Source organism: Simochromis diagramma, unplaced genomic scaffold, assembly GCF_900408965.1.
Source record: "Simochromis diagramma unplaced genomic scaffold, fSimDia1.1 OVJJ01000216.1, whole genome shotgun sequence".
Lineage (NCBI taxonomy): Eukaryota > Metazoa > Chordata > Actinopteri > Cichliformes > Cichlidae > Simochromis > Simochromis diagramma.
In genome coordinates this window covers 15,259,745-15,274,699 of record NW_024386883.1, presented here as the reverse complement: position 1 = coordinate 15,274,699, position 14,955 = coordinate 15,259,745, and the positions used below count along the sequence as shown (strand labels likewise).

At 39.6% G+C, this 14,955-nt stretch overlaps 1 protein-coding gene across 1 annotated transcript; it reads left to right on the top strand.

The window, feature by feature from the left end:
• The first annotated feature begins 2,715 nt into the window (after nt 1-2,715).
• On the top strand, nt 2,716-14,414 carry elmod1 (ELMO/CED-12 domain containing 1). The gene is made up of 11 exons (XM_040032463.1): nt 2,716-2,867; nt 3,299-3,370; nt 7,069-7,214; nt 8,123-8,151; nt 8,305-8,402; nt 8,564-8,693; nt 9,042-9,175; nt 9,382-9,450; nt 11,344-11,394; nt 12,080-12,213; nt 13,128-14,414. The coding sequence occupies exons 2-11, from the start codon at nt 3,354-3,356 to the stop codon at nt 13,301-13,303; spliced, it is 984 nt and encodes a 327-aa protein (XP_039888397.1). The 5' UTR covers nt 2,716-2,867; nt 3,299-3,353; the 3' UTR covers nt 13,304-14,414.
• Nucleotides 14,415-14,955: the final 541 nt, after the last annotated feature.

Below are 14,955 nucleotides of genomic sequence, written 5' to 3'. Positions count from 1 at the left end.
CTTTGTTCTTGTCTTTTCTCAGTTACTTTACTTTAAAATGATTTTACAGAAATGAAAACATGTAAGTCTATCTCAGTCCTGCATTAGACAAATGATGTGTGGATATTCTATCTCTTGATTATGCACTCACTGCCCTCTTGTTTAGATATATTTGTTCCCATCTGCGGAAGTATCCAATCAGCCAAGCACATGACAGCAACTCAACCCATTTAGGGATGTAGACAGGGTCAGGACAACCAAGTTCAAACCCAGCATCAGAGTAGGGAAGAAGGGTGATTTAAGGGATGTTAAACACGACATGGTTGCTGGTCTCTCGTGGGCTGATCTGAGTATTTCAGGAAATGCTGATCTCCTGAGATTTGTTTCCCACACAACCAGCAAAAGGTTTACAGAGTCCAAAAAACAAATATTAAGTGAGTGGAACCTCAGTGGGAGAAAATGCCCCACTGATATCAGATATCAGACGCTAGACTGCTTCCAGATGATAAGAACAGTTACTCAAATAACCTCTTGTTACAACCAAGGTATACAGAAGAGCAAAGCACATCAGACCTTGAAGGAGATGGGGTACAGCAGATGGGGTACAGCAGTAGAAGACAGCACTGTGCCACTGGAGGCTGGAGTTCATATAGGCTCACAAAAATGGGAGAATAGAAGACTGGTAGGGTCAGAATTCAGTCATCAAATCTCAATTGATAAAGAACCTTTGGGATGTGGTGGAACAGGAGATTTGCATCAGGGATGTGCAGCCAAAATATTTTCAGCAATTATGTGATGCTAATCATGTTAATATGACCCAAAGTCTTTAAGGAATGTTTCTGCCTTGAATTCTGAAAGCAAAGGGGAGTTCAGTTGGGTTCTAGCAAAGTGCACCTAATAAAGTGGCTGGTGAATGTAATTTAACAAGAATGTGTGTGTGTGTGAAATATGATGTGGAAATATGACACGTGCTATAATTTTGCACATGATATAGGAAAGTTGATCTGGTTATGTATTCAGTTTAACCAGAACAAGAGTCCTTAACTATGTCATGACCTTAATTAGTAAACAGTAACATGGAAGCATACTGATCAGGCATAACATTATGACCACTGACAGGTGACGTGAACAGCACTGATTATCTCGTCACCATTGCACCTATATGTGGATGTTACTTTGACATGTACCTCCTACCTAAGCATTGTTCCAGACCACGTACACCTCTTCATGGAACCTGCACTCCCTGATGGCTGTGGCCTCTTTCAGGAGGATAATGCACCCTGCCACAAAGTGAAATGGTTCAGGAATAGTTTGAAGGCAACGGCAGTATCCAGTTTGAGGTGTTGACTTGGCCTCTAAATTCCCCAGATCAAAATCCAATAAGGGATAGAGGTCCAACCCATGGAAGCCCCACCTCACAACTTACAGGACGTAAAGAAGACTTAGCAATACGAAACCCAAATGATATTGTACTGTGGTGGTTCTCAGTCCAAGACAAATACAGATGTAAAGATACAGAGCACAGCAAACAATCAAAAATATTTTGGTCTATTATGTATTCTATTTGAATAAAAACAGCAAATGTATTGAGATGTTATTGTTAATTAATTTATTTGAAAAAAGTACATAATTAAAAAAACTCGTTTATCTATAATTTAGCTTTTTCCTGTTTTGCTCATCACTGGTTATAGCATGAGATGGTACCTGCAGCAGGAGATAGGCTGTCACACAAGGAGACAAAAGGGCTGCAGAAGGACATCAACTATCAATCAATCTGCTGCTTTGTGCAAGGAGGAAGAAGGGTAGCACTGCTGGAGCCCTACAAAATGACTTCCAGTGATATGCTCACGTGTATGTATCTGATCAGATTGTCACTCTATTAGGGTGAAATGATGAAACACCCTGGTGAACATCATGCTGCATGCAGTTTCATCCAGTGTGATTGGTCTGGCAGTCGATCAGTGGGAAAGGCAAACTCATGCCAAATGCCAAGCTGAATCATCACAGGATCATGCAGCTTAGAGATGAAATGAATCCTGTGAAGCCACCATTGGCAATAACCCTAACCCTATGTTATCCTAATATGTATTTTTTTTTATTGTTCATACAAGTCTTTAAAAAAAAGCCTTTTTTGCTTTTATCCAAAACATAGTGCCGTTTTAGGGTAATGACCAATGATGACTCAGACCACAGAAGGTTAATGAATCTCTACACTACAAGATATTAAAGTGGTCCTATTACACGTTCCCTTTAATATCTATACTAGAACATTTATTGGTGTTCATAGTGATACGTTTCAAATAATGAAGAACCAAAATTCTGTGAACCAAAACGTAAGGCTTCAGTTTATTCTTTGTCTACTTTTGGATCTATATGGCATTAGGGAGCTATTTCTAATACGGCTATCTCAGGTCCAGAAGCCCCACCCACCTGCTATTCAAACCGTCTGTTTTTGAGGGGCAGCCAATCAGAAGAAAGCGTATAAAGAAGAAAGGAAAGGAGCTAAACTGGTTTGTTCTAAGGGACAAACTGAGGCCCTAAGGGCAAGTATAAACCAAATAAGGATGATTTTAAACTATAAATCCTGCAAAGCTGTTTTGGTTGAGAGTTGAACAATGAAAACAAGGAGATGGAAACGTGCAACTACACTTTTTAAGGTACAAAAACAAGAACGTGTCCAGTTTTATCAATACATGATACTGGTAGAAAATGTTCCTGGGACTTTATGAGTGCTGTTATTCTGCACTGCGTTGCTGTTGCTGTAGCTTTTAGACTGAGTGTCAGTCAACATGGAGGAAAGCAGGCGACTGTAGCCCAGAGAAGAGGACAAAAACGCTGCACCCTGCCGCCTCCCGCCTTCCGTTTTGCCTCCTTATTATCCCAAATCGGTAAGAAAAGGGTCTTTTTCTTCTGGTTTTACCGGTTATATTACAGGTAAACCTTTTACAGCCGCTGTTTGATTTCCTGTAGCGTCTTCAGCTACAGATTACTCAGTGTTTGCGCCTTGGTTTGCTAATCACACCGGAGACGAACGAGGAATGAAAATTGAATTTATCTGCCTTTTTCTGCTCTGAAAACATTAAATAACCGCCCTCAATCCTCCAGAAGAGCTTCTGTGGGTGGCTGTGGTTTTTACAGCGCCAAATTTAACCCAAACAGAAGCTCTGCGGCTCGCAGGAATCAAGCGCTGTTGCGGCGGAGAGCCGCAGATTTGCATGCGCGTTAATTCCTCAGCACCGCGGACAGCTCCGGAGCTCGGGCCTGTCTGGCGGCTCCGTGTCCGCAAGCCTCAAACACTCATCATCTCCTCCGTTTCCAGGTGATCACTCAACTGCACCAGCACCGGAGACACCTGAGGGGTAACAGCGGCCGAGATGAAGCATTTCCTGAGGTGAGGCGAGTCTCCGTGATTAAGATGGAAGCTGTGCTGTGGATTTGCATTTTGCATGGAAACGTGAAGGAATTCATCGTCACTCTCCTCCTTCTCTTCTCAGCTTGTTTATCCATGTTTGCCTTCTACCTGCTATAATTAATTATTAATAACAAGCACCGCGGTCCCTTTATTCCCAGTCCTCCCATTTAAGCTCTTTCCAGTCCATTATGACATTGTGTAGCAGTAAGTGGCTGTTATGGTGTGAATGGCTTTGAATGAGTCCCTTTGTAAGGAGGCCTCTTAATAATGGAGCACTCCAGAGGTGTTTCTATTAATAGTACTGCTTTCTGCCTTGGCTTTTTAATGTGTGTTTTTTTTTTTAAATTATGGTGGGTTTTTTCCCCCCTATTTTGGGCTCAATATTGACCAAAACTGGGAGAGTATAATATTAAAAAGCAAAAGTTTAATCAATGTGGGTGAATTTAACACCTGAGCCTATAAAGTCTTCAGGAAAGTGTTTAATGAGGTCACTGAGGAAGAGCTTTCTGATAGTTTGATGCAGAAGTGGTTAGCACTGTCACTTTGTAGCAAGAGGTTTAAATGGCCTGGTTAGTTTTCTGTGTTAAGTTTGTTGTGTGTTTTGTCCTGATTCTCTGGCTTATTTCCATAGTCCAAAGACTATGTCTACCACTCTAACTGGTGGTTCTAAATTGGTCTAGATGATTGACAGCTTAGCAGCAGATCAGATTTTGTTTGTCTTGAACTGAAGTTCTTAGGCAGACAGACATTTTGTTCTTTAGTGGAAACAAGCATCCATAGGAATCTGTACATATAAGGCTTGACATGTATAAATGTATTCAGGGACGTGAAAATAAGGAGGGGAGGTTAATGTCCATGAATACGATTAGAAGCTGTGAACATTTCACAAGTTGCTGTGAAACTGTGTTGGCGTAGTAAACGTCTCGACAAAGAGAAAGACAAAACACGAGGGGGGAACAAAACACAGGTGAAATAAAACACCTTTAATGTAAAACACCAAATGACGGAAATGAGAAAAAAAGAACTTGGCAGTATTTTGGAGATAGATTCTTAAATGTTTTGCATTTAGCAAAGCCAGCAGTATTCATAACTGTGCTTTTTCCACATCTGTAGTCATCAATCTTTAAATTGGCTTTACCCACCAGTGCTCCCCCCCCCCCCCCCCCCCCCCCCTTTGCCCCAGTTCATACCAAATTTCCCATAAATCCCAACTGATTTCCCAAGTGAATGAATAAATTTGTTGGAGAAAATTTAGCTTCATTAACTTTTAATGAACAGTAGAAGCCAGTAGAGGCTGCCAATGTTTTTCACTGATGGCTGTGTTTGCTTACAGTAATTATTCTAATGTGCCACGATGACTCTACCAATAGTTTAGAGATGGAAATGTGATTCATGCTTTTGGCTGATCAGAGTATTTTGAAGGAATTAACGGCAACACTTTAATCATTCTAGCAGCTGGGGACATCAGTTAGGGTTTTTTCTTGTGTGTAATTAAATCAAAGTGAAGTTTAATAAAATGATGGTGGGAGGTTGTCTCCATTGTTTTGACCGTTTTCACAGGATGAGCAGGTCTCGCAATAACCAGCAAACTGACCTTTATTTGTATGACTCAGTGGGGTAACCCTTTAAAATAGATTAGCAGGTGGCAAGTGTGTTGTTCAAGGACATTTTATTAGACAGTTCTGTGTATTAAGCCTGTAATTGTGGGTTGCTATATAACCTTAAACGCCTCCTTCACTCTCCCTTTGCTCGGTGTTTGCTTCCTTGAAGGTTAAAAAGCTGAGTGTCAGTACGAGCTGTTCAACATGCCAGTCTCATCCACAAGCTGAGAATGAAAGATTAATCCCCACGGACCTTTCTTACCTTCTATTTGTTGTTGTTGATACTGAAGATCACGTCCTACTGTGATCTTTGTGCACAAGCTGGATTGATTTCTGTCTGGAAAAATTGTAAATGCTGAACAAAGATAGAGGATTTGCAGCTGGATAGAAAAGAAAAGTTTTCAAGTGTACTTAAAGTACTGTGAGTCCTCCCAATCGCTACACAAAATCTGCTTTCTTGCTACCATTAGCTTACCTACTAATGCTTCCAATCCATTTATACATTGGAAATTAAAAAAAAAGTAGTAGACTCAAAAAAATAACTCTTTGAATGAACATAAAAAAAGTCATTGAAAGAATTTCCACGTAAATAAATTGCTTTATTTTAGCATTATGCAATTCTGTTATTCCAACTCAATGTACTTGAGTTAGACTAACGTGATTAATTAATGATGAATCAACTGTTTTACTAAGGTTGAGTCCAACTTAATTTAATTAAGTTGATCCAACCCATGCAAATTACGTTAGTGTGACAAAAATGCTTAATCGTAATAGAAAGCTATTTATTAATGTGGAAATCCTTTCCATGATTATTTTAGGTTCATTTAAAGAGTTATTTTTTGGAGTGTTCAACAAAGTCTAGAGTCTGGTTAACATAAGATGTTAATGGATTTATAATAATAACTCCATCCATCCTCTTATCTTTACCAGGGTTGCAGTGAGGCTGGGGCCTATCCCAGATGTGATAGGGTGCGAGGCAACAGTGCTAACCACTGTGCCACCGACCTGTCAATCTAGACTTCAAAAAAATAGGGAAGCTATGATTACAAGGCTTGATATAGAATTTTCTGTACGTTTTTGTCCTTTACAGGTTAAACCGCAATAAATAGCTAAGGCATATAGTGTGTGTATGGTTGTCTATCTCTTCTAACCGCAGTGATTTTCCTGTGGTTTGAACTCTTGTGTGATCTTGTGAATTTTGTGAGTCCAGGCAACTAACCACTCTTACTAGATTGTATCATGTCATCTCAACAAGAATAAATGAAGTTGCCGGATTTCATGCAGATCCTACATGATTTAATTACGTTCACCACAGAAACATGAAATTATTTTGTTCACATTACAAGTTTGAATTTTGCAAATGTAACAACCACCCAATTTCATTTTTTTGAGTGTAACAGTGGAAAATACAATTTTCAATCTTTAGTGAGACAACCGACGGGGAAAACATTGAGAAGAAAAAAAGGATTGTGTTCAGGGTGATGTTCAGCATTCTCTGCAGACCGAGGCGGGCGAAGGCCGGAAATCATTTATTCTCTTAATGGGTCACTATGCATTTCCCAGGACATTTCCATTTTCATTCTCAGCATCCCCTGCAAAAATAGCACACTTTGATCTGCTGCAAGTCTCCCCTAGTAGACAAGACGTGAAGCACACTCTTCTGACACTTTGTGTCTTCCTCTCTGCTTCTGCATTTTCACTTCAGCGTCTTTGTCTCAAACTTAATGTGAAACAAAATTGGTCAAAAATAAATTTATGTAGGCATATTTGTGTAATATGCTGAACTGTAAAAAAGCAAACAGAAAAAAAAATCATACCTACAGTTATTTATTATTTTATTACTCACCTGATGTCGGTAACAACAAATCCAATCCACACAGGCAAAGAAATCAAACCACAGATGCCCATAAATTATGTGTAATACTGAGAAATGAAGGTGAGAAGTTCATGGCAATAGCACCTTTAGAAATACATTACTTAGAAAATTGGTTATGTATTCAATACTTATTTTACCCACTGTATATAATATCTGTGTAAATTTTTAGGAGTATAATCCCCTTGTTTTCTCCCCTGCAGAGTCGTGACCCAGTTCTTTGTGTTCCTCTACTGCAAGTGTCTTTGGCGGGGCCTAAAGTTTGTTGCCAGGAAGTTTACAGGACGCTGCGAGCTGCAGCGAATCTGCTACAACAACAAACATGGAGCCCGCAGGACCCTCAAGATAGGTATGACTTTCATCTTATTTGTAAAAATGTTTCGCACACATGCATCAATGTTCATATTTGTATATGATTTGGTCATATTTATCATTCATTGATTCTAGTTGCATTTTGAAATAGACGTAGACTCCAGTTGTGACGCCAGTGTGGAAATGACTTAAGTCTGCATTTTGTGTAATGGCCAGTGGGGGGCCAATTAGATTTCATGTATAGGAGTCTATCTGAATAATGTTTTTCACTTGATTTATGACCCCAGTAAACACCGTTCTGCCTGTGTTTGTGGTATAAATTTCTAGTTTTGAGTCTTCATTGATACAGGATTGTGTTCATTTTGTAAATTGTGGTCACATTTTGAGCAAAACAGATGATAAATAAGAGTTTTCTTTGGGGCATGGCTACCTTCAATTCAGTTTTATATAGTGCCAAATCAGCATGCACTTTATATTGTAAAATAAAGAGCCTAAATAATACCTTGTGGTTGTCAAGTTGCTACAATATGAGGATAGATCTAATTCTGGGTTTTATAGTGATGAGGAGGACTCAGGGAACAGAACACATGTAGAAACCAAAAGAAAAAAACGCTTTAAGTAAAACAGGAAATAACCAATACATACATGAATACTAACACCAGGATGTGCAAGAGGAGGAAACACAAAAGATTCAAAGCTTAAACACAGTAATTGAACAGAGCGAGGCACAGACGAGAACACAGAGAAGAATCAGAATATAATCAAACCAACACAAGAATTCATTCATCCACTTTTCTTCTGCCTCTTACTTATTCAGTATTATGTTAGCTCAGAGATTCATGATTTACATTCAGTGTACCATATCAGCAGTCTGAGGCATTGGACAGAGCATTGTTCACTGTTACTGTACACATTTGTCTTACTCTTTGCAACATTTCCTTGCAGAGTCATCTCTGAGGTACTCCAAGAATGAGGTATGGAGCTCTTTCAATCTGTCGTTATGCACGTGCAACATAATCCGGGTTTATTGCTCAGTCTTCTTGCCTCAGTCCTTAACATGTGTTCCCACTCTGTCCTTGCCTCTCTCTTTATATTCCTGCCATCTTCTCTGCTCTTATCCACTCCAGCTGCTGCAGTCTGCCCTCAGCGTCCATCCTGATAAAGTGGAGAAAACCATCGACGACATCATGGCCTTGAAGAAAATTAACCCTGACACCAACCCACAGTGAGACTCTGCGCTGCATATCACATTTCTGTTCTTGTGTTGTGGTTAATTAGAGGTTAACAAAGGAAGCTAATCCCTAGAGTAGCTGTGAAGGACAGCGGAGAGTTTATACAATGCACTCCTCAGAGACAAACGGACTACCTGTCCCTTTGTCTCTCCAGGCTCGGCATCTCTCTGCAGGCCAGCCTGCTGCAGATTGTGGGCTACAGGAGCCTGGTGGCAGAGGTGGAGAAGCTACGCAGGGAGCCTTATGACTGCGAAAATCCTGAGCATGAGGAAATGCTGATGAAGGTATGCAGTCTCTCTCTGGTTGCTTAAAGAGAACAAAATATTGTATCTGTCTTCATGTAGTGTCAGATAAACTTCATGACTGGGGTCACTTATTTGAATCATTACTCTTTACATTTGCTTGAGTTAAATCGGTTATCCCGTAGTTCATTTCATTAAATGGATGTTCTCCCACTACTAAATTAAATACATTTTTTACTATAGAAAAAGTTCCCCCTGTACCACTATGCTACAGTCTCGTACTTACACTTGTCAGGCATGATATTACACTGTAGTGAATACTATGCTGTGTTATAGAATAATAATTTTACTCTACTGAGCTGTGGTTGTGTGCTTGTGTGTGTGTTGTAGCTATGGAAAGAGCTGCGCCCTGACACACCTCTCACGGGTCGCATATCCAAACAGTGGTGTGAGATTGGTTTCCAGGGCAGCGATCCAAAGACTGATTTCAGGGGCATGGGACTGCTGGGCCTGCACAACCTGCTGTAAGCTGTCGGCCTGGAACACAGATTAAAAACCAGCCAAGCAGTGCAACACTTACATATGGAGATATACATGTTCAGCATGTCATTTAAAGACTTTAAATCAAAGCCAAAACTATAAATAAATAATTATAATTCATAGGCTACATATGCATATCCATGAACGGGAAGTTCAGACATGCCTTTTCCCTTCTGTTGTCTTTCTACAGGTATTTTGCTGAACACGACAAGGCTACCGCCCTGCAGATGCTCCATGATTCCCTTCAACCAAAGCACAAGTATGTTCATTTTGCCTTTCACGGGCATATGAAAGGAATACACCAAGTGGATTGGTAGAACATCTCTGCCAATAATTACAGATGTAGACTGTATATGAATTTATGGAGTTTATAGTTCATAGAAAAAGAAAAGTACAGAAAAATGTAACCTTGCAATAACAGAGGAAAGTGCACATTGAGCTATAATAGCACAAAGTTCAAGTATTAGTCAATGAAAAGTGTGTAAACTATACAGCAGAATCACAATATAACACATTATATTAGATGTAACCACAGTGCTGGAAATAATATCCTTCAGATTCAAACAAAGCATGGATGTGAGGTTGGTTTTGTATAAAATATAATCAAAGAAATATCACATCTGTTCGCTAAAAGGTCATATGTATGCCAAACAAACTCTATTGAAACCAAAAGTGATCAACGGTGGACCTAATGGTAAAACCAGGACAGCTTTCTGTCATTGACTAACAACTTAAGATTGATTTGATTGAACCCTTAGCCAATGTATATAGCTTGGGCAATTGTACTTTCTGTCTCTAATACTGACCACAATTTGAAAAATGAATTTTAAGTTTTATTAAATGTGACGGGACTCTGGCGACTGACTTCATATTTGAGGTCACACAGTTTCCCATACGTTTCAGTACAAATGTAAGTCTTTTTGCAGCCAGAGAAGTCGCCCCCTGCTGGCCATTCAGAAGAGTGAAGAAATTCAGCACTGGCTTCATTTTTCAGCTCTAGCCACATCTGTTTTTTTTTATTGCCTATGTAGCTAAATTATTAATTCAGCAGACAGCAATTAGGTCAGTTTTAACCTCCTAAGACCCGAACTCTTTCATGGCATGCATTTTTAATTTTTCTTTGCTATTTGGGTTGATTGGGACCTAAAGAATGTAAAAACAAAGAATTACCAGATTTTTTTTTTTTTTTTTACCTAATTTTTGTTTTTGAGAAAAATGAGTTCCACATATGAGGACATTTGTATCAAATTTTGATAGAACAGTGGCAAATGGATATCAGGCCCTTGTAGAGAAAAATTAAGTATTTTGGTCTAAATAACCCAAAATGTGATGTCCACATATGTGGACACCAGGTCCTAGGAGGTTAAACTACTTGTATTACAAGTGCCACCAGTGCTGACGTTTATGACCAGTTTACAAATCTTTTTAGCCTCTTTTAGCTCATTGCTTCTCCCTTTTTTGCTTTTAAAGTAAAACCAAGCTCTAATGAAGCTACCAGTCCAGCATAATACCTGATGGTTATGAAGAAAAGCTTAAAAACAGATATAACATAAGAATAAATCAAAGCGTCTACTTACAACTACTTGGTGTATTCCTTCTACATTAATCTGTACTTAATCATGCATAACTCTGCATCCATCATACTCTGCTTGATTATATTCATTTTTACAGCTTGATGCCATTCACTGCCTCATCTTTTATTGACTACTGCTGCTTGTATTGTTTCTCATCGGCATCCCAGTGAGCGGTCTCATTTCCAAAATGAAGATTCTTCTTCTTTTTCTTTTGTTTCTCCTCCACCTCCATTTCTGCCCATGCCTCCTTCTCTGTCTGTCTCATGCACTGTAGGAGCACACACAGAAAGCCAAGGTACTCTACTTCACTTTCATTCACTTGCCGTTTGCTGCGTTCATTGCTTACTCATTTAGGTTGATTTTTCATGCACCTAAAGCTGCACTAAGCATGATAATTTATACAAACTGAAGCATCATCTTGTCAGCCTAAAGGCAGAAAAAAAGAGAGCCATAAATCAGCATTAACAGACAGTTTCTAAATTGTTCTCAGAAGATTTAGCTTTTATGCGCATTATGGTGCACTGTGGTTGCTGCTTCACATGTAAACTATCCGTGACTCAAGTGTGTGTCCTTCACAGCGAGGTAAACAAGCCTGAATGGGAACAGAAGAACCTTGACAAAGCGATTGGGTAAGTCTCACATGCACATGCAATATACGCAGACATGCACGTGTGTGTGGAGCAGGGAAATCTGGGCTGCTGCTGCTGGAGCTGTGTGAGGTTTGGCCTCAATACAGAGCAGCTTCAGCATGTGACGCTCACAACAAGCCAGCATATGCATGTGAGTGCGTTGTAGAAGTGTGTGGATCTGTAAGCAGGAGACACTGTGTTTATGTGCTAATGGGCAGGAAGTATTTTACTACTGTGTGGCCTGCTGTACTGCTACGCTGGCTTCTGTTGTCAGTCTGCATTAGCGCCGAATAGAGCCGAGGATTGTTGTGAAAAAACAAGTGCGACATCGCAGCAGTGTCTTTAATAAATAGACAGTTTGTGATTTGGACTGAGTGTGGACTTTGTCATGAAGTGAAATGTTAAAGATGTTGAGCACACCATTATGGCCGAGTGATGTTGGGACAGTAATCCTGTTAATCTATATTTTATGCCTTTAGAATTTTAAGTCCTTGTGTTTAATGTCTATGGTAATTTGCTTACAGAGGCTCTCTTTCCATCTGTTTGAGTGTAATCTCCGTTCTCTACAAAACATAAAATCTTTTGTGAAATGGAAAACCTGCAGTCTGTTTCTCCTCTCCTGTCACAGCAGTCTAACAAAAAACAGGGTCCCACCTACTGACTTAGTAAATATTTTGTCCTCCAGGTATTCCTTTGCCATTGTGGGCATCAACATCACAGATCTGGCCTACTCTCTGTTGGTGAGTGGAGCTCTGAAGACCCATCTGTACAATGTGGCTCCAGAGATGCCCAGCTTGCTGCACTTCCAGCAGACCTTCTGTGAGTACATTGGATTGGGATGAACAGTATTTTATCTTTATTTTTCCCGTATATTGATTTATGTGTTTTTCATTTTGCTTAAAATTTTGAACGTTTTTGCATCAGAATTAAAAAAAGTTTTCTTTTAAAGTTTAAGGTTGGGGAGATGTTGGTATACAGAACTTGCATAAAATTGTATTTTAACCAAGTGGCATCTTCCAAAGCAGGTCCTTCTCCAAATACCCCAAGCCGAACATATCAATAATACAAGTTTAAAGCCTGGGACAAAAAAACTGTTTTATTCTGTTTGGGTAGTTTCAACCTTTATTCCAACTGTATATCTGGGAACTCTTTTTATAACTAATGTTTCTGCAGACTGTTAAGGCTTATAGTTTTAACCAACGAGCATAATCCTTCTGAAACTTAAAATATCCAAAATGTACAAAATGTATTTTGGATTACTATTATTTTATTATTATTTGAATTAATCAGTTTGGCCAAAAATGGGTTAATGGACTTCTATAGCAGCAGAAGTCTATGGGGTCCACCACAGGTAGCGCCCCTGGTGGCTATTTCTGCATTGCATCCACTTTTCTGAGCCAGAACTACGTTCATCTTTTAAACTGTGAGAGCCTTAACTGTATACAGTCATAGAAAAAAATTTCTAATGTCCCAAGGTGGCAAAAAATTAAACCACATACATTGTTAAAAATATGTCATTAACTTTCAGCTGTTTGTTTAACTGTGTGTGCAGATTTGTAATTGGAAGCTTTTTCTCTTTTTTCCACCTGCTATGGTAAAAAAAGAGGTGTGAGAAAGAAACAAATCAGTTAAACTGTGTGGTGGAAAATAAAAAAGATGCTAAAATGCAGTACGAGGATAATTACTTGTGGATTAGCTGCACATATGTGTCTATTTACTTTCTTTCTTGGCAGGTTACCTGATGCAGGAGTTCCACCGCTTCTGGATTGAGGAGGATCCCAGCGACATCATGGAGTTTAACCGAGTCCGCTCCAAGTTCCACCGAAGGATCCTGCGACAGCTGAAGAACCCAGACATGGCTCTGTGCCCCCACTTCTCTGCCTCCGATCTCCACCTTGTCAACCTCTAAACACCCTCACTGAGCCCTTCATACCCCCACAGAGGTCTCCCGTTTTCATGAACCCCCACAGAGGTCTCCCTTAGATGTCTGGTAGGCCATCAATACATCAGAACCAGCCTCACTCTCGCAGAGATGGTTCCTCCAGCTGCTGGACATATCTGGGAAGGCTCTGTTCCATGTCCGCTCAGCCCAACACGTCCCAGCTAACGTCATGTTGCATCACTGCCAACAGCTTAACTCAACCACACACACACTCACACACACACAAACAGAATCTAACCTTAGACAGGATCTTAATAATTTAAAATGGGGACTTTTCCCTCAGACTTCCCACATTGTAAACAGATGTTTGACCCCAAAAAAAAAATTAAAAAAAGAAGTGCACACACATACACACTGCCTATCTGCCCTCACTGCAGCGTTAGACCACCAGCATCAGAGATGACCATAGCGATTGTAGCTGTGCATGAGGAGGCTGGCACCACTCCATCACTACACTCATTGTTGTTGCTTTAAGGACTCATAACGATTGTATCACAGCCGTTACACCTCAGTTATGAACCCTTTTTGTTTAATTTAATAACAAACCAAATTTACTTTATCAGCCAAAAACAGCTATTAGATAGATTGCGATGTATTGATCAGCAGTTTGGAATATTTTGACGGTTAGCGCACTGACTATCAGAGACGAAGACGTATAGATATATGAAAAGGTGTGATTTATGGGGCAGGGGGGTGTTTTTGATCCTTTTTGGGAGGGGATGAATTCCAACTAAGTTCAGGAGCTGCTGAATTTCCAGAAAAAATCCCTCTGAATCTCAATTTAAATTTCAATTTGCATCTCAGTCTCATGTTTTCATCTTGTGGACACAGCAGGATGCAATCAAACATAATATAAAAGTGTATCCCAGTTTTATATGTCATTTGGCCACACTTAAATATTTTATATCCAGTTAAATTGGAGCGGGACTCCCACAAGATCTTCTGTCACAGTGGTGCTGTGTCTATTTCTGACTGTTTTGAAGTTGCATTCAGAAAATTACCTAGCAGAGTAGATAAATTCTGCCCCAATTGGGACTAAACATAATTCAGCAGAGATGAGAATATGTAGACCAGAGGAGAAAAATCCCCCTCATCAAATCAAAGTTTGAGAGAACTTTTGCTGGTGCTGTTTCAGTCAAACCATGAAGGGCCACTTCACCTCGAAACTCTGTTTTACGAACTGCCACAGATGGTGTCTAAATGACATCAACACCTAAGATTTCTCCTTGCCAAAATATCGAATGTGGAGCAGCAGCTTTGCTTAAATTTCATTTTTGCAAACCTGCTAAATTATGTTTATAAATATTTTATGAATCTTACTCGATGTGTGGCATTTGGCAGCCCTGCTCCCAGCTTGGATAGTAGAAATCTAAATATGTATGTTGTGAACATTTTCTACAGGTTTGCAAAAGCTTTTTGCCTTTGATTTGACTCCATGCAGAGATTCTGTTATGAATGTTTCTCACATCCACGATTGTTTGATTCTTTTTGTATTCATTGAATGTGACACTGTGTCCACTGTTGTATCAGCCAAAGCAATAATTTACACTCATTTCACTGCACATTTCTTTAAAATGTGTTTATTTGCACCATGCGTGCCTGAGTGTTTTGTTTAACTT